Genomic DNA, 26,584 nt, shown 5'->3' on the forward strand with positions numbered 1-26,584 from the left:
CAATGGACGAAAATCTGTTGCATCCACAATATTGCAGATTCGAGAAAACTAAAAACGCACAATCATAGAGAATGACTATATCTATCCCAAGGCTCGCTCTCCCGTCAAAAGCTTTTTCGTTATTCCCATTTCTACCATCGCATGCAGATAAGCTACAGCACTGTGCACACTAATAGGTCTATCAAAATTTGGGCCGTCACACATTCTAATATTTATGAGGCTGACGTGGAAGTGCTTTAAGGAGCTGACCGTTGGCTTTAAAAAGCAGTACGATCGGCTACTAACCATGGAGTCTCAGTTTGGCAGTCTGCAACTGCTGAATGAGTCTCTGAGGCGTAAAAGGGTCACTCCGCGGGATCTGCAAGTGCCAACCGTCAGTGAGCCGCTCACGGCCGAAAAATTGACTCCTCCAACTCCAAGTGTGCAGCAGCTGATCGTGTTTGCCACTCCAAGGGCAATGATAGCTGCTGGCGATGCAGATTCGGTAGCCGAATTTATCGCCTCGGAGAACGTGCAGCCAAGTAAGTCTGCAGCGTCCGTGTCCGTGGTGTCTGCAAGCTCGCTAGCTGTCCCGTATATTCCGATCCCACAACTAAATTGATATTGCCACCACAGGTACTAGACCTGTGGTGCCTAAACCAATGGTGGGGAACGACAACCACCAAAACGACAAGTTTTTGTCTCAAGGCTGGCCTCTGACCTCACATCTAATGATGCGTAAAGCCGAGTTTGCGAAGCTTAATAACCTCACTAGGGATTTTGATTGGTCCGCTTTGTACTTGTGCACTGATGTCATAAAAGGCACAAACATTTTTTGCAATGCTCTTGGGACATTTTTTTATTCTTCTGTCCCGCTTTTTTGTCCGATCTGGAAAACCCCCTTCGTTTACCAAAGAGTTACGCAGTCTAAAAAACAAAAAATCAAGACTTTATAAAAAATTTCAAGAAGTTGGTTCTCCTACTTCTCAATCTCGCTTTATAATAGCGTTCAGTTCTTAATGCCCAATGCTATAAGAACTACCTATCTCGATGCAGGATACGTTTTTCTTCGGACCCTAAACAGATTTACTACTTTGTAAACAGTAAGCGTAGAACGTCCGCACACCCATCCTCGCTGTCATTTTGTAATACGTCGGCAAATAATTATCAGGCAATTGCCGATCTTTTTGCACAATTTTTTCAAACCACCTGTTCTGAGAAAAGCTACTCTGGTCATTCGTACCTTGTTAAATGAATGTTCTTTACTTCATGATTATTGACTAGTTAAGCCGGTGTTTTCACCGGGTCCAGACGGGGTTCCAGGTAGTGTACTCAGGTACTGCGCCGAGGCATTGTGTGGACCCTTGCTAAAACTTTTCACCCCGTCCATTGATTCTTCTTGCTTCCCCCCGATCGGGAAGAAATCGTTTATAATTCCTCTCCATAAAAAAGGTAGCAAGTCTGATGCAAAAAATTATAGAGGTATATCAAAGTTTCTGCTATTCCCAAAATGTTTGAGAAGGTTCTAACTCCGCACCTGCAACATCTCTGCATCTCTTCAACTCAGCATGGATTTATAAGGCGGCGATCAACCACCAAGAACTTGTTAGAGTTTACCTCTTTCATTATTAAAGGCTATCAAGGAAACTTAGAGGCGCAATTTACATCGAATTTAGTAACGCATTCGACTCTGTAAACCATTCCCTTTTAGCACATAAACTTGACCTATTAGGGTTTCCGACCAACCTCCTGAGATTTCTGGATTTCTAGCTATCTTTGTTTCAAGTCTCAAAGAATGCTCTTCAAAAACTACCTCTCCTCACCAGTAAAGGTTTCTTCGGGAGTACCACAGGGCAGCCATCTAGGCCCCTTACTCTTCACACTGTTTCCTAATGACTTGCCTTCGGTATTAACATACTGTCGAGTACTTATGTATGGAGAAGATGTTAACCTCTGTGTCCAGTTTAAGGACTTTTCATTTTATTCTCGCTTTCAATCCGATCTCAATAACTTTCAGTCATGGTGTTGGGCATTGCATCGTTCTAGCCCCTTGTTGACACTCTATTTGGTGGTTCTCTTGACAGAATTACATCGGTGGGTAATCTTGGTTAGACTCCAAGCTAAAGTTTTGTGAACACATTTCTACCATGGAAAATAAGGCCATGGGTGTGCTTGGGTTTATAAAGAGGTGGTCAAAGGAACTTGACGACCCCTAAAGACTCTATACCTCGCTAGTTTGTCCGATTTTAGAATACGGCACCTGTGTATAGTACCCTTAGTACAAAGTACACCAAGACAGTATAGAATCAGTACAGAACAACTTTTTACTCTTTGCTCTGCGGGGCCTAGGCTGGGATGCGGGTGTGAGACTGCTATCTTACTCTAGTAGACTGCTATTAGTAGAACTTGCAGAACTTGCGCAAGGGTGACGTAGCTAGCCCTGATCTGTTGAGCCGCATAAACTTCACGTTCCTATTAGATTCACTAGAATCTATATACCGTTGTCCCTTTCACTTTGTTGATCGAATTACTCCTTCCAAGAACCGTTTAGGGTCTCATGCTCAGATTATAATTCCCTCTACCAGATTATATCCACCTTCCTCTTATTAAATTTCTAATACTCTCATACCTGTCTCGTAACGAAGACACGTTCCAACAAATGTTCTGTCTCTCTCGCAAGCAGTCTTTGTCGTGTTGTTCAATGTTAGCGCCGTCTGGCGGAGAGAGCCACACTGACCATGTATCGGGTATAAATGTAGAGTTGCGGTCGCAACAACAACATTCAACGTTCCCTCTCGTTTCTTTTGTCATTTGCTTCATAGTCTCCGCACGTAAATTCTTGATAAATCGCGGCCCATCAAAGGTATTGTTTTGCTGTTTAAGCAAGTGAGACGTATATATGTACATATACGTAAGCGCCACAATTGGTATCGAAGCTGATGACTGCAGAATGCAGGCATTCTCTTCTTTTGGTATCGCTGTTCGGAAAAGGGACAAATTTATTAAACGGGAAGGGGATCACTATCAATTTTGCTCGTCCTTGACATGAGAGATCGGGAAAACATAGAAAGAAAAAGTTAGTTATATTCTAATATTAATTTTTGCAGCTAGTTTATCCTCTTTCCAACTAATGGCCTATATATGACCAAAATTATTTTTATAATCCGATTTTTGTTACGAGTATTTTTGTATATGTACTACAACTAATATACCATGAATTCTTTTTTTTACAGATGTAAATCGCGTTCTGAATTGATACGTGTATCTGCTGCAGTAATGGGCATTGAGTTTTCGTACGCGGCAGAAACAGCATTTGTGTCTCCGACTCTACTTAAAATCGGAGTTGAGCATCAGCATATGACATTGGTTTGGGCATTATCTCCTCTAGTCGGATTTTTTTTATGCCCAATATTGGGATCATTATCTGACCGATGCAAGTTAAATATGGGACGACGGCGGCCATTTATATTACTGCTATCAATCGGAGTAGTTTTTGGTAATAATAATAAGTAAATATTTTATGGTGCATGCAGTATTTATAGGTTAAAATCCATTCGATCGTATTTTTACTATACAGATAGACATTATTTCTTGGTTATTTTATCCAAGATCGTATTTTTACTATACAGATAGACATTATTTCTTGGTTATTTTACGTGTTGTTCCAAGACTAAATATTTCTAGTATAATAACAGCTCAAAACAGTGATTCGTTTTGCTCTTTTCCGCCTTAAGCACCTCCAGCACCGTGGACTGCTCTGCATTAGTTTCGGATATAGTGACATTGGCCTGTATGGCCTGTATGGCCTCCAGCAGGTTCTCCAGGTTGCTCGACGAGGATCGTTCTGCCAGCAGCTCGGATTTAAGCTGCTCTGAAAGCCTCTAGGCTCCACATTTCCTATAACTATACCTCTCTTGATTATAGTTAGTAACAAAGTTATTAACAGCTCGGTTCCAGCCGTGAGGTTTTTCGAGTTTCGCTCCAACTGGGAAATGAGACAGTTCCTAGTATGAGTCAGCCCTTGCCCCTCTGTACCAAGTCGTTCTAGTTTGAGAATTCTGTCTCGGGGGTCTCTGGTCCCAAATTTTTTGATTTGCCCTAATTCCTGTGATGGTTTCCGCTCTATTTTTTTTGTCTATTGCGACATTGTCTCGCCATATGAACCGTTTAGTTGCCAATGAAGCAGTCCATTGAATACTCCTTGTAATTGGGTTGTAATCGGCCGGTTACCATAATTCACCTCAGCTTGTACAAAATGCACTTTTGGTGAGGAATGGCATATCAATAGTGAAGTCTCACAGGCCCTTCCTCAGACGTTTGATTGATTGAAACCATTGATTTTGCGTCTCTCCAGAAAGTCGGTTGGATCATCATTGTAAGCCAAGCGCAAATGTCGCATTATGTCTGTCACTAACTCTTGAAGCGACTCCCCGTAACATTGTTTATTCTTATGAGCATATCATAAAATACACATCGAATATCTTGATATTTTTTGTAATAAGGAGACCAGACGAGGACTAAGACAGGCCGGATAAGAGAAACGTAGAGTAGTTTAGTGGTATAGGGGTCAGAAAAATCGTTACACCATCTTTTGTTAAAGCCAAGGACTCCTTTTGCTTTATTCGAAATATAATGCCCAAGTAATTTTTACCGGCGTTCCAAGGAAGTGTTATTTATTGAGAATTCAAAAATGTAAGGCATGTTACGATGGAAGTTATCATGTTACATTTGGAAAACTTTGGAGGAATTATTGAGACCGTCGAAATCCGATTGAAGAAATAACGGGGACACAGGATCACTATAGGAAAACATAGCTTGACATCGTCAGTATACACTAGGACTCGGGAATGAGTTAAAACTTGGGGTTAAATACACAGGTTAAATAATAAGGGACCAAGATGGCTACCTTGAGGTACAACCGACAAGACAAAAACAGGTTTAGAAAGATAAGAGTTGAAACAGACACGCTGAGAATGATTGCATTAGACCAGAGAAGAAGTTTGGTCGAAAATCCAAGTATAGAAAGTTTGACACTGTCTTGCAAATCCGGCAGTTACATAAGTGGAAAACTGTGGTGGAATCTAGGTGAAGGTTAGACAAAACGGAGTGAAGTTTTACAAATCCGTTCTGGGATTCCGAAAACAGGGAACTACAAAAGTGTTGGGAATGAAATAATTTTTTCGAAGAGTCGAGGAATGGCAGAAATAGTTTGAAACATCTGACCTAGACCCCTTTTTATGGATGGAAATTATGTAAGATTCTTGCCAGACGGTGGGAAATTCACCAGCACAAAGTTTAAGAACGGCACTGGGAATTATATCAAGACCAGTAGAAAATTAAATGTACACGACTTTAAATTATTTAATAAACCATCATAATCAATAATGTGGGCATGGATAAAACTTGAACTATTTAGAGGGATAGGAATCCCTCCCCATAAAGTATATATATTCTTGATCAGCATCAATAGCCGAGTCGATTGAGCCATGTCTGTCTGTCCGTCTGTCCGTCTCCTTCAGCGCCTAGTGCTCAAAGACTATAAGAGCTAGAGCAACGATGTTTTGGACATAGACGTCTGTGATATGTCACTGCTACAAGAATATTTCAAAACTTTGCCCCGACCACTTCCGCCCCCACAAAGTTTTTTGGTAAGTTTCTATATATTCATTCTCGAATTCAACTATTTTGATGAATTCGCGATGTTTTTGCAATACTCGCAATGAGTTTACTCTAAAATTTGGTATGCTATTATAAATATCATTTATTTTGCTTATCATTTTAAACCATATCTAAATTAACTGCTATTTTTTTCTTTATGCACTTATTGTGCAACTTATATAGCTTAGTTAGTGTATTTGCTAGTAACAGAACAACAATTATTATAAGCATAACTGTTATTACTTTTAAGTCGACTGAGGCAGTTTCGACATTGCTAATTACGTTTGCGGTTGAGTCCGCTACTTTAGACCCGTGGTCCAACATCTTCTGATATATTATAATCTTTTGGGATAGAATTTGAACGCATTTAACTTTTAAGAATATATATATATTGTATTAAATGTATTTATTTAAAAAACAAAAAAAAAATTACTTACAATTTTTTTCTTTTCATTTTATATTAGTTTATTCCTATTCGATCAATGGCTTCACAGGCCATACTCTATTAAGAGCAACGCTATTATCGCTCAGTATTACAAAAGGTTCTGTTACATTTCATTGGTTCTTTTTTTTATACCCGATACTCAAAATGAGTATTGGGGTATATTAGATTTGTGGTGAAAATGGATGTGTGTAACGTCCAGAAGGAATCGTTTCCGACCCCATAAAGTATATATATTCTTGATCAGCATCAATAGCCGAATCGATTGAGTCCTGTCTGTCTGTCCGTCCTTATCAGCGCCTAGTGCTTAAGGACTATAAGAGCTAGAGCAACGACTTTTTATAGACTTCTGTGATATGTCACTGTTACAAGAATATTTCAAAACTTTGCGCCGAACACTTCCGCCTCCACAAAGGGCGAAAATCTGTGGCATCCACAATTTCAACTGAAACTGAAAACGCAGAATCGTAGAAGATGACTATATGTTCTAGACTGTAAAATCTGAACCAGATCGTATAATTATTATAGCCAGAATCAAGCAAACAATTTAATTCTTTCTCGCTCTGTCTCTCTCTAACACACAGGTTTCATGGTCGGTTTTGCCAATTGAAAAAAGTGAGTTCAAGGATCTCAGAACCTATAAGAGCTAGAGCCACCAAATTTGGTGTCCGCACTCCTGTGATATCGGATCAAGGTCCGGAGCAACCGGAGCAACCAAATTTGGTACCCGCACTTTTGTTAGATCTCACTATAAAATGTATATCACAAAATTTCACGCTACCCCTTTCCGCCACCACAACGGACGAAAATCTGTTGCAGCGGCGTTTGCCGGAGGAGAGTCATACTGACTAAGTATCGGGTATAAATGTAGAGTTGCGGTCTCCGCAGCAACTTACAACGTTCCCCCTCGTTTTTATTTAATTTGCGGGCTCGGAGCGCTGTTGGTCCCTGAAGATCCCGTTGGTCTAACTTGGCATGTTCAACGGTGCCGGTGCTAGTCTTCTCACAGGCTGTTGGGGCGCCGGTATTGGTTTTCTCACAGGCGGTTGGGGCGCCGGTGCTGGTCTTCTCACAGACGGTTGGGGCGCAGTTGCTGGTCTTCTTGCAGCATGTGTATTTACAGTGCGTCGACTCCAGTGGTCCAGGTCAGTCTGCTGGGCATCTTGGTTCCGGTTTAGTTACTATTTGTTTCCAACTTTCGGCTTCGTTGCTGCCTATATTGTCGCTTTGCTGCTGCTGCTGCTATCGTTGTCGTTATTGTTGCTGCTGTTGTCTTTGAATCTTTTTATTTTCACTCCAAACTGTATTTATTTACATGTTCTATTTATATTTAACATGTTTGTGACACTTGTCACGGTCGCCATGTTATATTATGTTTTAAAAAGAAGACGTCTTGTTAGCTTTGAGGTTTATTTGAGAGTGATCGCTCTCCTTTTTTCAGTTTTAATCTGAGGCTTATTACATAGAATATCCTAAGGAAGTTCCCTGCCGTACAGGAGACAAAAAATATCCTCAACATCGTCGATAATATCAGCTCGTACACTCTAAGTCTTCGTCTCATTGCTTGGATGGTTAGGTCCATAGGGAGATGTCGGAAGCAATCGACGTTTACCACAACATCACCGACGCCAGATGAACTTTGTTTTGCTTCACATTGTCTTATTTGGAACATTCAACAAACTCATTTTGCAGAGGACATCCGTTTACTTCAGAAGCAAAAACTATTAAAAAGCAGCGTAAAGTTTCTTACTCCCTTTTTAGAAGTCGATTGGAATACTCAGACCTACCAGACGGTCAAAAACATCCGTTACTGCTGCCTAGTCAGTCCAAATTTGTATGGAACTATATTCGCCATTTGCATCTTCTGAACTATCACGCTGGACCTAAAGCCTTAGTCGCTCTCATTCGTTTGGAATATTGGATTGTTAACGCCAGACAGTTGGCACGTCGAATTGTCCGCTCCTGTGTACACTGCCTTTGCTACAGACCAAAGCTGCTACAACAACTCATGGGCGCATTACCGCCTACGCGACTCGCTCCTGCTCGACCTTTTGAACGCTGTGGAGTTGACTTTTGTGGAAAGGGACCTACTAAATCATACAAAGCCGCATTCGTTTGCCTTCTCACCAAGGCCGTTTACATCGAATAGTCTCTGACTTGTCAACAAAGGCGTTCTTAAATGCATTGAAACGGATGGGAGGTCGTCGCAAGTTGCCGGCAGACATCTTCTTTGATAATGCCACTAACTTTGTGAGGCCATCGAATCAACTGCAGGAACTAAAAAAGTTTATGTTCTTAAAGCAGACCCAAGATGAAATTTATAAATTTTGCGCATCTGATTTTATTAATTTCCATTTTATTCCTCCCAGGGCACTTAATTTCGGAGGTCTTTGGGAAGCGGCAGTCAAGAGTGCAAAGGGGCACTCGTATGCTGACCAACACCAGGTTCACCTTAGAAGAGTGCAGTCTACTGTGCTTGGGAAGGATAGGAATGTAGGGGTAGGGCACCTCCGCACTGCAAATGGAACATGTTGCAGGCCATAACACAAGTTGGGAATTCTTCCGGTGGTTTGAAAGCAGTCCGTTCGGTCACTCTTTTAACGAAATAAACTACTCGAATGACCCTCGTAAAACATAGCATACGCTTTGTATAATTACTCTCACAAGCATTATAATAAATTCAAAACAGCAGAGTCTCTCTTATGCCCAGTGCTCAAGCACTAAGATTTGTAATAAATAGTTATTGACTACCGCTCAAACGCATCCATCGTCTTCCAAAATCTTCGAGAATTTGAGATACTGTAGTATGTTCTATGCCAAATAAGAATATGCCCACCGTATTGTAGTGTATACAATATGTCAAGTGGTCATATGCCTAAAGTTAATGTAGAGTATCACGCTCATTAACATAAAGACACTTTGTCGCAATGTTTACGTATTACAACCACACTCAAGAGCCGTAATACGATCAGTCCCTTATATGTCGACTGGCCTGCAGCGTGAGAACTGCAGTGTCGGCAATATATTCCAAGTGGTCAATAAGCATTCCAATGTATATGCCTTCTGCATGTACATTCATACAAATATGTATATACCAATATACTTACACATATATATAAGACATACATAGATATAAGCATTGCATGTTTCGGGTTAGCTGAACCCAACATGAAATTCTAAGATTCATTCTGAATAAAGTAACACTGCGGAGCAGACGCTCCAAATTGAAGTTATCTAGGTTCACACTTGTTACAATACACTTGTAACAGTGACATATCACAGAATGTCGTTGCTCTAGCTCTTTTAGTCTCTGAGCACTAGGCGGTCATAGGCACGGACAGACGGACAGACAGACAGGGCTCAATCGACTCGGCTATTGATGCTGATCATGAATATATATGTATACTTTATGGGGTCAGAAACGCTTCCTTCTGGACGTTACACACATCCACTTTCACCACAAATCAAATATACCCTTATACTCATTTTGAGTATCGTGTATAAAAATAGGTCCCTGATGAACTACATGAACTACAAAGAACGCGTCTTTGGAGATTTTCGATGCTGGATGCATATTCAATCGTATGGAAAAATCGAGGCCTGCACACATTCTTATTTGGTTAGTGGAAAGAATTCAACCAGACCAACTAATTGCTGAAATTCCCGATCACGACGCCGATCCAGACCTACATGATGTCGTAGTTAAAAATATGATTCATGGACCGTGTGGCGCCATCAACTGCAATCATCTTGCATGGTCGACAGTAAGTGTTAAATGATATCCACGAAAATTAACGGCGGAAACGACGGTTATCCTCTGTATCGGCGCCGATCTATTACAAAAAAAAAGGTGATTGAGAAAACTGGCGAGACAACTACCCTGGCTTAATGTGCATATCTGCCACGCCTCGCCACCAACCGTGCGTCCCACATCTCTGCCAGAAGATCACAACACTCGTGTCTCCGTGGAAAAATCTGAAAAACGGTATGTTCAAGTGGCCTGTAGGGAAAACTACGTTTTTCTTAGCCATCGTGGTTCGGTTTCCGTTTTGCCCATAGTGCCCTAACCACGATCGGCAGCCCACCCAGCTCCTTGGTGTGGTGCCGAGTTTTTCTCCTTTGCAAATCGTTGAAAAAATTCACCTGCCTATTCACTAAAATGTTGTAGCATAGTGTAGTTTTATTTGCATTTATTTTATTTATTGTTCCTTCTGAACCTTGCTATTCGTATGTAAATTCTATTCACCTACCAATAAAAATGCCTAAAATTATTCTAATATTGAGGGTACCTGAGCATATGGAGCTTTTGGGCCGTTTTTAAACTTTGTGTGGACTTTACAAAAATATATCACCAAAATTTTCACTAGAAATATTTTGTATATGTTCTTTGAATTATTTATTACCTAAGTCTAAAAGCGAATTCTGCTTTTCGGAGCCGTTCGGCTTCCATACCGATTACCTACCACAACCTCGCACGAAAAACGGTGAAAATATGATTTTATATACCCGATACTCAAAATGAGTATATTAGATTTGTGGTAAAAGTGGATGTGTGTAACGTCCAGAAGGAATCGTTTCCGACCCCATAAAGTATATATATTCTTGATCAGCATCAATAGCCGAGTCGATTGAGCCATGTCTGTCCGTCTGTCCGTCTGTCCGTCCCCTTCAGCGCCTAGTGCTCAAAGACTATAAGAGCTATAGCAACGATGTTTTGGATCCAGACTTCTGTGATATGTCACTGCTACAAGAAAATTTCAAAACTTTGCCCCGCCCACTTCCGCTCCCACAAAGGGCGAAAATCTGTGGCATCCACAATTTCGACGATACGAGAAAACCAAAAACGCAGAATCGTAGAAGATGACTATATCTTCTAGAGGGCAAATTTTGAACCAGATCGTATAATTATTATAACCAGAATCAAGAAAACAATTTCATTCTTTCTCGCTCTGTCTCTCTCTAACACACAGGTTTCATGGTCGGTTTTGCCAATTGCAAAATATGAGTTCAAGGATCTCAGAACCCATAAGAGCTAGAGCAACCAAATTTGGTATCCACACTCCTGTGATATCGGACCTTGACCGTTTTGTGTCAAAATTTCGCCACACCCCCTTCCGCCCCCGCAAAGGACGAAAATCTGTGGCATCCACAAATCTCAGAGACTATTAACGCTAGAGTAACCAAATTTAGTATTCGCACTCCTGTTAGATCTCACTATAAAACGTATATCTCAAAATTTCGTCCCACACAAAGGACGAAAATCTGTTGCATCCACAATATTGCAGATTCGAGAAAACTAAAAACGCAAAATCATAGATAATGACCATATCTATCAGATTGCTGAATCTGGATCAGATCGGATCATTTTTGTAACCAAAAGCAAGAAATCAATTTGCAGTATCGGGTATAAATGTAGAGTTGCGGTCTCCGCAGCAACTCACAACGTTCCCCCTCGTTTTGTATTAGATTTAACAGTTATGATAGCCGTTGCGTGCATTAGATGCGTGCACTTATTGTACTGTTAATAATGGTACATAATATAAAGGAGGAAAACAAATAAGTTAAAAGTTAGTTAGTTCAGGGGATAGTTCAGGGATAAGGTATGACAGAGGGAGGTATAATTATGGCATATAACCCTAAAATGTTCATGTTCGGCATAATTAGACTTACATATGAGTAAGGGGATTGGCCTAAAAGTACGGGTAGGACTAGATGGGACGGCCAAGTCAATCTGACCCAAGAGAGTTCGGGTTAACAATCCCGAGAATATATTGCATTGCATATTGCATATTCTGCGATGGTGCAACGACGCCAGGTCAATTAGATTTAGCCTAGACCCGTAGGGTGGCTACCCTGGATTGTAACCTGGATTCACAGCTGACTCTTAAATATTTAACAACCCCCGAAAGCTCAGCAGCTTCAAAATTATTTGTTGAAAACAAAAAATTTAAAAAAAACACGTCTTTAAACTAAAAACATCTTTCTGGAACTTTTTCCGATATATTGATTTTTTATAATTGATGTATTCGATATGGCGATATTAAAATTTAGAAAATTTGATATATTGAAATACGATATGATTTCAAAAATTAACAATCCCACTTTCTGAGAGCCTAAAGAGTGTGTTGAAAATTGAATGGTCCTCATCACAGCGGTCGACGGCAGCTTATTTTAATTGGTTGCGGGTAATTCACCTATAAAAATATTATTGAAAAAACATATATATCGATATATAAATCGGTCAGCTGTTTGTTAGTTTGGTAGAAAAGAAAAATAAGCACTTTTCCAACAAATTTTCCCAATGGGCGACTCCAACAAAGAAGATATTCTGCGCCTGCCGAACGGCGATGCTCTGACCGGAGATGAGGTTAAGTCGCCGTTTTTGATTGGCGTGGCAGGAGGCACGGCCAGCGGCAAGTCATGGAGCGACCGAAATTTGGTATAATAACGAACACCAAACGATTAACCTATTATAAGCCAACTAGGTTTTTCAATTTTCCACCGAAAATAATGAAAATTTAACCATTTCATATATAGCCATATTGTAAGAAAAGCAGTCAAGGTATATAACGTCAGAACGAATATATGTAACTATAACAGTATTAAAATTAATGTCGCACCCAGTGTAAGGAAAGCAGTCAAGGTATATATAACGTCAGAACGAATATATGTAACTATAACAATATTAAAATTAATTTCGCACCCAGTGATGGGTGGATAAGTGCCGGAGCCGGATAAGACACTGCGCGGTCGCAACGAGGAAACATGTGACAAAGATTGTATGTCAATTGCTGCAGTACATCAATATCCAAGTTGCCCGTATTCTCAAATAGGTTGTAACGCGTCCGCTTTGCCGTCGCCTGAATCGACTGATGGCTGACCATGAAGAACTGGATCTCATTGGAATGGACAATGGTGCGATCGACGACGGTTCCCGGAACAACATTGTTGAACTTATTGTATTGCGATGGAGCTCCGTTCGGAAAGAAGTGCGTATGATGCCGGTTAACTACAATGACGCAGCAAATCTTGGGTTTGATATGCATCTGAAAGGAAGCGAAGGTAAATAAGCGAAAGAAATTAAGGAGGTTTCTGGATGTAACAGTTCAAATTTCCTTGAAGCAGGCCGCAGAAATCCCCCTCAACTCTTCATTCTTAATTTTGGGAAACTGTCCATCGCTGCCACCATCACGATAATAGATAATGTGCTCGGGATAGGATATGCGGAACTGATGATAGACACGCAAGTGCTCAAGAGCTACCGACTCCATGTCCTCAATCTCCTCCAAGGCAGAACGTTGCAAGCGATATTGCATGTTATATGAAGCCCCGAATGGATCATGGGAGGCGGCAACACCCACCACACTGGGGATCTCACGCTGATCTGGCGATGGATGAGTTACATCAGCACCCAAGAACATCGCATTCTTTAGCAGACAGCGGGGGTCATCCTTTAGCTTATGATTGATGCCGTTTAGCTTGGAATTGACCTTAAGTAGAACGTTAACGTAACGTTCTAAGTAGAACGTTAACGTAACGTTCTAATTAAAGTTAATTCCAAACTGAACGGCACCAATCACAAGCTAAGGGATGACCTGCACTGTCTGCTAAAGAACACCATGTTTGTGGGTGATGGTGTGACTCATCCGTCGCCCGATCAGCGAGAGATCCCCAGAGTGGTGGGTGTTGCCGCCACCCATGATCCATTCGGGGCTTCATATAGCTTGTGATTGGTGCCGTTCAGTTTGGAATTGACCTTAAGTAGAACGTTACCAATAACCTGCGCGTTACATTTACGCTCGACTGTGATCTGCTTGATGCATTGTGTGAGAATGCCATCCTGCAGCTCAGCCTTTTACTTCACGACATCAAAAAAGCGCCCGAAATTTGGTATAATAACGAACACCAAATCAAATTGATTTCGAAAAAATGAGCATCCAGTTCACGTTCATCTTTGTAATTCTGTTTCTCGTCCTTGGTATCCAATGGTGTATGTGTATCCATGAAAATTCTAAGCAAAAAACCATTAAAAATAGATCTTATTGTTTTTATTTTCTAACAAGCTTGTTGTTTGCCTAACACTAGTGTTGACCGATGTAGTGAGGGTCCGTCCACTTTCTAAACTCGCTCTCTCGGTTCTCAGAGAGACAAACGCTGCAGTCTTCTGACAGGAAAGAAAATTTGTTCGATAATATATATTTATTGTTTTTTATTTATTTATTTATTAAATTAACAAATTATCTGTTAATAATGGTACTTAGTTACTAAAGGCGGAAAAAGATAAGTTAAAAGTTAGCTAAATTTAAATGATTATAAATATTGCATGCAATTAGTTTAAGAGACAGTTCAGGGGATAGGGTTTGACAGAGGGAGTTATAATTATGGCATAAAACCCTAAAAGGTTCATGATCAGCATAATTAGACCTAAATATGGGTAGACGGATAGGCCTAAAAGTACGGGTAGGTCTAGATGGAACGGCCAAGTCAATCTGACCCAAGAGAGTTTGGGAGTCAACAATCCCGAGAAGGAGCTTGTGCACGAACATTACGCCATTGCATATTCTGCGATGGTGCAACGACGGCAGGTCAATAAGATTTAGCCTAGACCGGTAGGGTGGCAAGATTCTACCCGAGTCCCAGTTAAAGTTCCGAAGGGCAAAAATTAAAAATTGCTTTTGCACGGATTCAATAACAGCCTGCTGCTCTTTATACTGCGGGCTCCACACACAAGAACAATACTCCAATATAGGACGTACTAACGAGATGTACAGTTGTTTCGTAACGTACGGGTCGTCAAACTCCTTGGACCAACGCTTGATGAACGCTAAAACACCCTTAGCTTTATTTACAGTTGCAGCTATATGGGTGTTAAAACACATCTTATGATCAAAAAGGACTCCGAGGTCATTTGAACTCGAAATTCGCTCGAGGACATGATTTCTTAGAACATATAAGACAAAATGTGGAGCGCGCCGGTAAAATGTGATAAGTTTGCATTAAGAAAGGTTAAGAAAAAGAAGATTAGTTATACACCACAACAGTAATTCACTTAGATCCAATTGAAGGCGTGTGTGCATATACCAATCAGAGTAAGGCAGATAGATTTGAACATCATCAGCATACATTAGTGTAGTAGAGTATGTTATAACTTGAGGAAGGTCATTCACAAATAAAATAAACAGAAGCGGGCCCAGATGAATTCCCTGTGGCACACCTGAAGTAACATTAACAATATTTGACAACACATTAGAAAACAAAACACGTTGAGTACGGTTAGAGAGATAGAACAAAATCCAATCTAGAAGATTCGTTGGGAACCTTAATAAAGAGAGATTGTGAATAAGCAGAGCATGGTTCATAGAATCGAATGCCAGGTGGGATAGTGTTAACTACTGTCTTTTACATATATCGCATGTTTACGGTGCATTGTTTGTTTTTGTGCATGATAATAAAAAAAAAATGTTGTGTATCACTAGGTGCCTGAAAAAGTAAAAAAAAAAGAACTATTAAGGTTATAGTTAAAATACAAAAATGAACATGATACAATGAAAAAATCTGCATATTTTATTCCTCTAAGGCAGAAAAAACACTAGCAAAAATTTAATTTAGAACATTTTTTTGTTGCATTGCAGAACAACGTCTGCCGGGTTAGCTAGAATTTGAACTAAACTAAATAAGCATTAATTCAACTTACAAATATTTTTACTAATTACGGAAAGTTGAGTCAGTAATATTAATTTTGAGAAGAAGAAAGGAATTTGATGATTGATAGCTTCATCAATAAAAAATAAATAATATTTATATCTCTACACCCAAGCTCAGTTCGAGTTATAGCTCAGACTTACTTTTCCTATTCCATACGGGATGATATCCCAATACTTATCCTACTGGATTTGCCCATTCGTTATAAAAGTTATATATATGCATATCAGAAAATTTGTTTACCTATAATTCATCTAATAAACATTTTTTTTATTCAAAGGACTTCTTTTGGTACCAAATGGTGAAAGTTTGGGTTATTGGTTTGGCGACGAAAATCAGTACCCGCCTAATGTATTTTCAGTAAGCAACATGACGCAAAATGCCACTCACAATATGCATAGCTCTTCAAAGAACTCCCATCCTTGGGGAATTTTTTTTACTGTTTTGGGGACTGTTCTTCTTGACTTTGACGCAGATGCTTGTCAAAGTCCTTCAAGAGCGTATCTTCTGGATGTGTGTGTTCCCGAAGATCATGCCAAGGGTCTCTCTACTTTCACTATAATGGCAGGACTGGGAGGATTTTTTGGCTATTCAATGGGAGGCCTTAACTGGGATGACACAGAAATTGGTAAGCTAATTACTGAAGCGAAGAATATTTAATACTTATGTGACTGATGCAGGTCGTCGATTGGGAGGACATGTCAAGGCTGTTTTCTCAATTATAACGTTTATATTTGTGGCTTGTGTTACAATAACAATTACCAGCTTTTCCGAAATTCCACTTTGGGCACTATCGGGCTCAGAAAATAATGACAGTCGAAAGGAACAAGAACAGTTAGAAGTGCCTCTTTCAACTTACGGTGCTATTGACATTGACGTATCAAGCAAGAACGCTGAAAATAAGAAAGAGGTAAAAAATTTGTATTTATTTGAATTTTTAAAATTAGTATGGATAAATAATAATTCTTTATTTATTTTCAAGCTAATTAACCATCGACCATGTGCTAGTTAATGTGACATATATATGTATATGTATATACATAAGTGAAAGTCGGAGCCGTCTTTCACTTATTTTTTCGTTTTATATTTTCAACCAAAACGTTTCGTTTTAAGGTGCTACAGTTTTCACAAATTTTTACTATCGACATGTTTTATTATCTCATCGATACTGACAAACAAAAAAAAGCCAACCTGGTTGCATCGTAAACGTGATTAAATTACCTCTATTTTTTCAATTACTTGTTTTTAAGTAAAACGCAGCTAAAAGTTTAATATTCTCCAGTTCGAAGTATCGTCGGTTAATTCAAAATTACCGCCTAAAATTAGGCCGTGGAGTAAAATTCAAGGTGTCTTGGAGGCTTTGATAAAGCTCATTGTTTGAACACAGAGCGTTTTCCGCATTAATGTCTATTCACGGATGGGGGTGTGTTAGTTTTTATATGCGTTAGCCGTGCAAGAAAAGTCAATGGATGCGTTTGAGCGTTAGGCAATAACTATTTATTACAGAGATCTACTGTGGTGAATTTGTTACAATGATTGAGAGAGTAATTATATAAAGTGAGCGTGGGCTATCTATTTTACGATGGTCATTCGAGTAGTTTGTTTTGTGAAAAGAGTTTGACCGAACACTCATCAATAGCTATTTTGCAGTCCAGAGACAACCCTTTGAGATGCAATTTTTCTGCTTTAAATTATGTTTTATAAATTATAGCGGTGCCTGCATTCTTTAAAATATAAACAGAACAGAGAAAGTGGAAAAAGCGTATTTTTTCTCCTCGTGGCCGACATCGTGACCGGTCTTAAAATATAAATATATTCGCTTAAAGCCGGCCCAGTGCCTATCCAAAGGTCAAGCCAAAGTCAAAGATCAATGCAAGTGCAAAGTGATAGTTTAAAGCCGTGGACGGAGGAATGATATATCGCTAACACATTAGTCGCCGTCCGAGCGTTTGAAAAACAGTATGTTCACATTTTAACCAAATAGTGGTGCAATTCTGTTTAGTTAATTATCTACCCAGGTACAGCGATCAGTTGAAAAACGTTATTTTCTTTCTGTTTAGGATTAGCTCCACTAGTACCTATGTGTTGAAAGCGCCCAGCGTGGCAGCTTACCTAATCTCCCGCAGTAGATGGACCGCGATCATTGACCCCCCCTGGCCTCGCCAGCAGCTGATGTTACATGCTCCAGGGACAATCTTCACACCTGCAAAAATCGAGTACGAACTCCTACTCCAGCCGGGAGGCATCGATCCAGCAGTTTTATGTGCTATTAACTTTCAAAGTTAGACCCGATATGCGAAACACTGTTTTTTTTTTTAAAAAAAGCTTGTTTGGATACAGCGAAAATGTGCAAAAACCAAGTAAATTCGGTATAAAACAAAAAGGGAATGCCATTCCATGGTCCATGTCAAACCGTAATCAAATGACTAGTGTATTAATGTTAATTATTGTTACAGTCTTTATTTTGGTTGTCACGCATTCATCTTGTCATCTATGCAGATAATCATCCAATTCATCCACTCACCGCATCATCCATCTACACGACGAAAGATCTTTCTGCGTGGGAGCCAACATAGGTATCCTTCTCGTATCCCGTCGTTCGTCTTCAATCAGTAACGAGACCTTATATACCGATTGCATATGCCATTGAGCGACTTTTCACATTACCATATACCCGGTTTTTGTTTGGTTTTGCATTGACCAAGCTGAAATAATTAAGTTAACGTTTTTATACCCGATACTCAAAAGTATATATATTCTTGATCAGCATCAATAGCCGAGTCGATTGAGCCCTGTCTGTCTGTCCGTCCGTCCGTCTGTCCGTCCCTATTAGCGCCTAGTGCTCAAAGAATATAAGAGCTAGAGCAACGATGTTTTGGATCCAGACTTCTGTGATATGTCACTGTTACGAGAATATTTCAAAAGTTTGCCCCGCCCACTACCGCCACCACAATAGGCGAAAATCTTTGGCATCCACGATTTCAACTGAAACTGAAAACGCAGAATCGTAGAAGATGACTATATGTTCTAGACTGTAAAATCTGAACCAGATCGTATAATTATTATAGCCAGAATCAAGAAAACAATTTAATTCTTTCTCGCTCTGTCTCTCTCTAACACACAGGTTTCATGGTCGGTTTTGCCAATTGAAAAAAGTGAGTTCAAGGATCTCAGAACCTATAAGAGCTAGAGCCACCAAATTTGGTGTCCACACTCCTGTTAGATCTCACTATAAAACGTATATCAACAAATTTCGTGGAATGGTGGAAACACCATGCTTTTCCCACGGACATTTGGCACGTACTCGCGTGGCAAAACCATCCAGTTTGTTTGTGTTGGGTAAAGGCGGACTAAGAGTTGCACTGAGAGTTTAATCTTTATTGTTAAGTAATCTTATAATTGATAAGTAAAACTGAAAAAATGTTTCCTAGAAATAATATACATGGCAAAACAACGTTTTTCACGTATCTCCTTGCCGGACCTCGCGCCAAGCTATCCAAATTTCGGCTGGAATATTGGCCCAATGAAAGTATTAAAGCAGTGTCAAGGGTCGTCAGCAAGTGTGTGAGATGCTTCAGGACTAGGCCGCGCATGGTTAAACACATCATGGGAGACCTAGCTAAGAAACGTTTGGAAGGATCTCGAGCTTTTGAAGTCACTGGATCAGTCACTACATTAGCGTATTCATCTGCTTCACCTCTAAGACTATACACATGGATTTGACCACCGCATCGTTTCTAGGCGTTCTAAAGCATTTTACTTCCACTCGAGGAAGGCCAAGTAAAATTTGGTCGGAAAATGCGACAAATTTCGTTAGGGCCAAGAACGAGCTTTTGGAGATTAAGAATCTTTGTCTGAGCGAACCGCATATGAAGGAGGTCCATGAATCCTGCTGGCTGGCAGCGGGTCACCCAACTACAACAAATATTTTGGAGGCGTTGGCGCGAAGAGTATCTCACTCTTTTGCAACGACGAGACGAGAACCTACCTCCAATGCGTTTGGTAAGGACGGAGTAAGGACGGTAAATACGGAGTGTGTCGCGTCGCTGATCTAAGGATCTCTGTTGAGAGGTTAGCTCCCAACGGGGGGAGTATGTTCGGGCCAGCCGCCGAAGAATGAATTAGGAAGTCAATTTAAGCATTGGTATTGTTATAGTTATTGTATGAGCAGGTTTTGCAACCGTAGCCGTTCTGCAGAGCACCTGTGCTCTCCCGCTAAAGGGGCTCTCTGCCGCCGCCACTTTGGCAATCACTTTGATCTGCCGCCGTCGTTTTTTGCAGTTCTATGCCTCTCAATAAATTTATCTGGCCATAGCAAGCAATCGGCTTCCGCTTAGCCACCAAACTTAAATACGCACTATAAAGTTTAAACCAAATTCACCATATTTATTTTTGAAAAAAATAGGTCCCAAAAAAGATTGGCATCTCAAACAGAACATTTTGATTCCGACACAATTTTTTCGCAATACAAAGCCTAATATATGTATATATATCAAACGAGGCGGAACGTAATGAGTTGCTGCTGCGACCGCAACTTTAAATGTACATAACCGATATACCCGATAAATAGTCAGTTTGCCTCTCCTCCGGCAGACGGCACACAGTCGCGATTTCGACGAAAAGAGGTGGCAAAAGTAGGAGATTTTTTTTGGCCGTTTTTACCTGTTACAACCTCGCACGAATAACGGTAAAAAACGGCTATCACACCTCTTAAATGCCATACAAAATCATATTTTGACCGTTTTTCGTACGAGGTTGTGACAGATAAATCGGTAGAGAAGCCAAACGGCTCCAAAGCGCAAACGAAAAAAAAATTGGTGAAAATTTAGTGATATATTTTTGTAAAATCCAGTCAAAGTTGAAAAACTGGTGAAAAGTTAGGTACTAATGAATCCAAATGCTCAGGTACACTCAATATTAGAATAATTTTCCATTTCGCGCTACCTCTATTATGTTGTTGGTTATGAATGAATATGCAGGCTAGTATTTCTACCTTTACCTGTCTTTTCGACCAGGTTTTGCATGCAAGAATTAGATGTATGGAGTTCATTTTAAAACTATCATATACCATTCCGAGAGGGGGAGAAATAAATGGGGTGGATAATGACATCAAAAGCTTAGGTGTCATTTTAAATATTTTAAACTGCAAAGAACAAATAAATACGCGATAGTTTGGTGAATATGCCTCGAAGACTGCAGAGCTGTTACTGGAAAAATATCCTGAAAAGAAGCTAACTCCCACGCTTCATAAAATTCAGGCACATGGTCAAATTTTAATTGAACATCAGAGTAGAGGATTATTTTACAGAAATAAAAAAATAACCAACCATTTTTCAAAATAAAAAAAAAATAATGTTCTTGTTTTAAATTTATTTAAATTAGGTTAAGTTGAAAATTAAATAAAAAATAATATTTTATAGAAAAACCAGCATTAAAAGTACGATACAAAAAAATAAAAAGCAAGAGCATTTTACATAGGAAAATGCACCGGCCACAAAGTTAAACTTTAACCCATTTTTGTGAAGCTTTTAGACACTGTAGCATAATTTACTTAAACAGATTAAATTTTTAAATATTTTTCTTTCAAATGCAGTTTGTTTCATGAAGATATCTTTATTTGTTCAGAAGTTATTAATTTAGCAAGCTGAAACGGCGGAATTCCCCACTGTGCGCCGTTATCATTGTGGGGGAAATTTTGAAATACACTTTTGCAGGTTCGATATCACAAGACTGTGGACAATAAATTTGGTTACTCACTTTTAGCGTTACGCAAAGCCGACCATGAAACGTGTGTGTTAGAGAGAGACAGATATGTATAATTATTCTCTACGATTCTCGTAGCTTCAAAATTGTGGATACCACAGATTTTTGTTTTGAAATACACTTGTAACAGTGACATATCACAGAAGTCTGGATACGAAATGTCACTGATCTAGCTCTTATAGTCTCTGAGCACTAGGCACTCATAGGGACGCACAGACGGACTGACGGTCAGGCAGACATGGCTCAATCGACTCGGCTATTGATGCTGATCAACAATATATCAACATTCCACACATCCACTTTCACCAAAAAATTTAATATACCCCTATACTCATTTTGAGTATCGGGTAGAAAAAACGAAAGAATATGAACTGAAATCTTTTGACCAAACTACTTTTCGCTGTACAGAATTACTATGCTAAAGTTGGACCATTCGAAAGATAACAAGGGGGTCTTACGAGACGAAAGAAAATAAAACAAATTCCCTATATTTTTGTGCTGGCTACTACAATCTCTCATGATCATGAACGTGAACAGGAACCGACACAGGCAATCCCATAAACTTGAATCCATCCACTTGAAGGATGACGCTTGAGAAAAAGAACACATAGAACAATGAGCGGTTCCACAGTCGTGTCCAACCCAAATCTATTAACACATGCGGTATGCATGCCATTGGTGTCATTGGAAGGGATGAGCGGGGGAACAAGTGCCGCACATCCTTCCTTTTCTTAGCGTTGGTCTTAGTTTTAATTAGATTATAGTTTCCTATATATAGTCCATAAGTTTTTAAAATAAAACAGTTCAAATTTACAACACAATTCCGCATCAGAGTCGTAAACAATGACCATATCTACCAGATTTATCTTAGTTTTGATTAGATCAGAACAGAATGAACAAATACATTTGCCGTACCTAAGCTTCTACGCGCTCTCGTGCAGTGTGCACCCTCTGGCGGAGGGGAGCGAGGTTTAAATCATGGCGTTGGTGCGCAAAGAGAAATACATATCTAGCGGAATAAAAAACACTTGCGGAAAATGGAAATAAATTAAATATTTTAAAACTGTAATCAAATAGGTAATGAGATGGAAAGAAGATAAGCGTAATGCCACAATTAACATTTGAACATAACTACCGGTTGCCATTCCTTTTCTTCTCTCTATGCAAGCCGCGGCGTGGCCTTCCGCATAATCTTAGTCTAATTTTCCTTGGCGTCTTACACCATTTAATGCAATGGTTTAAGTATTTAATTATCAGAAAAAAAAATATTTTTTTAAACTAGTTAGCCAGATTTGATCTCGCGGGATCTCGCCTGCGCCGAATGGCAATTCTAATAGGGATGTGACTAGAGGTTTAGTAAAATAAAAAAGGGAATTAAAAACAATTAAATTTGAAATAAGGTTTATGCACATACATCAGAAATGCAATAACGTTTTCAAAACTATAAAACTTTTTATGAATACGGTGTAATGAAAGTCATTCTTTACATCACTTTATCAAAAGATTGTGTGTGTGGTTAAATATTTTAAGTTGCTAAAAAGAGATGAACCCCTCAAATACATCAGTGCCAACCAATTGTAGAGATGTCAGAGGAAGGACAGGAATCAAGAAATAAGAATTACATAAAAAATGCAGGTATATAAATACGTACATGATATAACGAATAAAGCAAACATTTTTTTTTTGCAACGTTAGCAGCCTGTTTAGTTCCATTTATTTTACGCATACACATGTGAGTTTAGAATTTATTAATTTTAAGGCTGAAATGCCTAAAGTCAGCACTGTGCGTCTCTTTAGTGCAGTTTTCAAAGAATATGTATTTAAAACTGATAAAATTACTTTTGAATATTTTGTCCTGTTCGATCCTTCAATGTATTTATTCGTATTCATATGACTGTTCGTGGTGATCACGTGCACAACCAGTTTTTCTTCGGCCATCCGATGATATAAATTCATTTTAGTTTTATTGATTTCTGCTGGAATTTTTTTATTTTAAGCTTATAACTGGAACGACATCAGATCACACCTCAACCTTGAAGGATGTTGATGAAACTTCATTCACAGAACTTCCAGAACCCTTAACACAAACAATTGAAGTGGAAAATTTACAACAGACGCAGAGCTCCGTACAAATAGAGACATTATCACACTATTTACTATCCATTATATACATGCCATACTCCTTGCGAATGGTATGCCTCACGAATCTTTTTTGTTGGATGGCGCACGTTTGCTACTCACTTTATTTTACTGATTTTGTGGGCGAAGCTATATTCAATGGTGACCCAAAGGCAACAGAAGGCTCAAACCCTCAGATCCGTTACGAAGAGGGCATTCGCTTCGGATGTTGGGGAATGGCAATGTATTCACTGTCATGTGCTTGCTATTCCCTTGTTATAGACAAGCTTATTCAACGTTTTCGGTAATGCGAAGTTATTGAAACAAATTTGGTCAAAATAATCATATATTCCTAAACTTTTTAAGGGCCAAGCTTGTATACATTGGAGGTCTTTTTTTTTATTGCACTGGAATGGCCTTAATGGCCTTGACTCGAGCCAAAATAAGTGTCATACTGTTTAGCTGGACAGCGGGTGTTATGTATTCTACTCTCTTCACCATGCCATATTTACTTGTAGCACACTACCACTATTTATCCACGGTGAGTGTGCCAAAAGTAAGTTATAATCTGCATAAGAAAAATTATTATTGTTTTCAGTTTGAGTTAGATGAAAATGGACAAGCAAAACATGGATCAGGAGTAAGAGGATTGGGCACTGATATTGCCATTATAAGTAGCATGGTATTCTTAGCCCAGTTTATTTTATCTATGTGTATGGGTACAATTATTAAAATATCGGGTACTACAACAGCTGTTATTTATACTGCAAGCTTCTTGAGCCTCTGTGGAGCATTTTCTGCTACAAAGATAATGTATTTGGACTTATAAGTCTTTTAAAACAAAACAAAAATTATTAAGAATGCAAATGTTACGCACCTTAATACGTGCTAAGAATTAATGCAATCAAACTTATTTATTATTAAGTTGAAGGTAATAAATCAACGACTATATATTCAATTATTAAAGAATCCGCATCGTTGTGTAAGTGGAGTGGAGCCCCATGCTACCGTTAGCTATTTGGGGGCGGAATGTGTTTTAGTATCCCTACGAAAACGGTTCGAATACATGAAGCTAGAAACCAACTACGAATAACAAAGGATGTGATTGCTAAATATGGATTAAAGGAGCTAGTCACCAACATACTATATGCTTTTTGTTTTTTTTTTTGCATGCACCCAAAAAGTTCTGTATTATAAAATCTACCTGATTTATGTTTTTGCTACATTGCACTATAATCTCAAAGTGAGCTGATTATGAACACGTTCGCTTTTTGTAACATGGGTTTAACTACGTACGTAGTTCAAAAACGAGGGGGAACGTTGTGAGTTGCAGCGGACCGCAACTCTACAGTTATACCCGATACTAAGTCAGTATGGCTCTCCTCCGGCAGACGCCGCTAATATTAAACGACACGACAAGGAGTGCGTGCGAGAGAGACAGAAAATCAGTCTGAGCGTGACGTCGGGTGCTGCCTAGCCACTGCAAATTGATTTGTTCCTTTTGGCTATAAAAATGATCTGATCTGATCCAGATTCAGCAATCTGATATATATGATCATTATCTATGATTCTGCGTTTTTAGTTTTCTCGAATGTGCAATATTGTGGATGCAACGCCAAGATCTCAGAGGCTACAAAAGCTAGAGCAACCAAATTTGGTATCCACACTCCTTATATATCGGACCGAGACGAGTTTGTTTCAAAATTTCGCCACACCCCCTTCCGACCCCGCAAAGGACGAAAATCTGGGGATATTCACAAATCTCAGACATTATAAACGATAGAGTAACCAAATTTGGTATCCGCACTCCTGTTAGCTCTCACTATAAAACCTATATCTAAAAATTTCGCCCCTCCCGCCTGGTGACAGATCATTCTGACACTTGACATTGCACTGGGGTATGTGGTGTAATTTCCATGGCGGCCACAGGATACAGGACTCGACTCGCCCTGAATGTGCATGGATGAGACCAATGAGAGGCGAGTGCGCCTCCAGAGGCGCGATAACAGAGAGAGCCCTTTTCGCAGGTGGACCGTGGACCCCACTTGGGACCTTTGCATTTTTAATGCTGATTCTGCCCATCGCCTTCGCCTGCTGGCAGTTTGAGAGCCACTTGCCTTTGTCTATGCGACAATGTGTCCGCCAATGTGTAACCAATGTCAATGGGCTGCCAAAAATAAATTCCAATTGTTCGGCCCGTTTGTGTGCCTTCTTTTATTTCTTTTGGCCCGTCACAGCACACAAGTCGCAGTATTGATTCGGTAAAAGTCGCTCGCGAATTTCCTTTACAGCCTTCCGCCGCTTTGTGGATCTCACATTTTCCAAAAAGGAGTTGACTGTTGTACGCGACTCGCACAACTGAACTGCGGCAAGGTTAAAGCGAAATTCTGTTGCCTCTTGCCATATCACTCATACGCAGTGTTTGACCTACATCCTGTAGCCTACGTACGTGAGTGGATGAGAGTGTAAGTGAGTGTAAGAGAGAGCTTTCGGATTGAGTGTGTTTTTTGTTTTTGATAGACTTTTGTTTACGTTCTCCGCTATTTTTGGCGCCAAAATAGAACAACTGTTGCAGTGTGTGTTTACACAGCGCTGCACGGGGGTCGGGGTTGGAATACACCGCCACACGCCACAGAACGCATATCTTACAGATGTATGAACATACATACATACATAGGTGTTCAAAAGAAGGCTAAAGCAACATTAAGTGTCTTCTATCTTAGAATAAACATTTTTCCATTTATATTTATACTAATTTAATGTTTACTACATATAAGATTTTTTATAGTTTACTATTAATTTATATAAATTATAAATTATATTAATAACTAATTAATAATTAAATTAACTAAATGGATCTCTCAATGTAAATTCCATCAATTATTACATGACATGACATGTAAAAAAGCTTCAGCTTGCTCT

The 26,584-nt window shown here is 39.5% G+C and overlaps 2 protein-coding genes across 7 annotated transcripts in view; both read left to right on the forward strand.

Moving 5' to 3' along the window:
• LOC108155707 (proton-associated sugar transporter A) overlaps positions 1 to 24,633 on the forward strand; it is a 39,428-nt gene extending 14,795 nt beyond the window's left edge. For 2 of the 3 annotated variants that reach the window (XM_033389280.1, XM_017286697.2), the window contains 6 exons: positions 3,213 to 3,475; positions 16,062 to 16,409; positions 16,462 to 16,691; positions 23,542 to 23,966; positions 24,029 to 24,203; positions 24,261 to 24,633. In XM_033389280.1, coding sequence (XP_033245171.1) covers positions 3,213 to 3,475; positions 16,062 to 16,409; positions 16,462 to 16,691; positions 23,542 to 23,966; positions 24,029 to 24,203; positions 24,261 to 24,491 — 1,672 coding nt within the window. In that variant the 3' untranslated portion in view covers positions 24,492 to 24,633. Of the gene's footprint in view, positions 1 to 3,212; positions 3,476 to 9,552; positions 10,065 to 16,061; positions 16,410 to 16,461; positions 16,692 to 23,541; positions 23,967 to 24,028; positions 24,204 to 24,260 lie in introns of those variants that run through there. The other variant, XM_033389281.1, reaches the window with a different exon arrangement.
• LOC108155709 lies at positions 12,624 to 14,139 on the forward strand. 4 transcript variants are annotated; one of them, XR_004471922.1, is made up of 4 exons: positions 12,628 to 12,722; positions 12,787 to 12,858; positions 12,913 to 13,141; positions 13,202 to 14,139. XR_004471922.1 is itself a non-coding variant. In XM_033389282.1 (3 exons), exons 2-3 carry the CDS (start codon positions 12,952 to 12,954, stop codon positions 13,402 to 13,404), a joined length of 390 nt encoding a protein of 129 aa, XP_033245173.1. In that variant the 5' UTR covers positions 12,628 to 12,722; positions 12,787 to 12,951; the 3' UTR covers positions 13,405 to 14,139. The 4 variants fall into 4 exon arrangements, 2 of the variants coding, with proteins under 2 accessions (XP_033245173.1, XP_017142190.2); XR_004471921.1 differs by having other exon boundaries at positions 12,624 to 12,641; positions 12,787 to 13,141; XM_033389282.1 differs by having other exon boundaries at positions 12,787 to 13,141; positions 13,205 to 14,139.
• Positions 24,634 to 26,584: the final 1,951 nt, after the last annotated feature.

The sequence above is a fragment of the Drosophila miranda genome, chromosome 2 (genome assembly GCF_003369915.1).
Source record: "Drosophila miranda strain MSH22 chromosome 2, D.miranda_PacBio2.1, whole genome shotgun sequence".
Taxonomy (NCBI): Eukaryota; Metazoa; Arthropoda; class Insecta; order Diptera; family Drosophilidae; genus Drosophila; species Drosophila miranda.

Coding starts and splice junctions, on each gene's coding strand:
- LOC108155709 (XM_017286701.2), top strand. CDS start 12,952: ATGGCTGACCATGAAGAACTGGATCTCATTGGAATGGACAATGGTGCG. Junction 13,142..13,201: donor GCATCTGAAAGGAAGCGAAG/GTAAATAAGCGA, acceptor ATTTCCTTGAAG/CAGGCCGCAGAAATCCCCCT.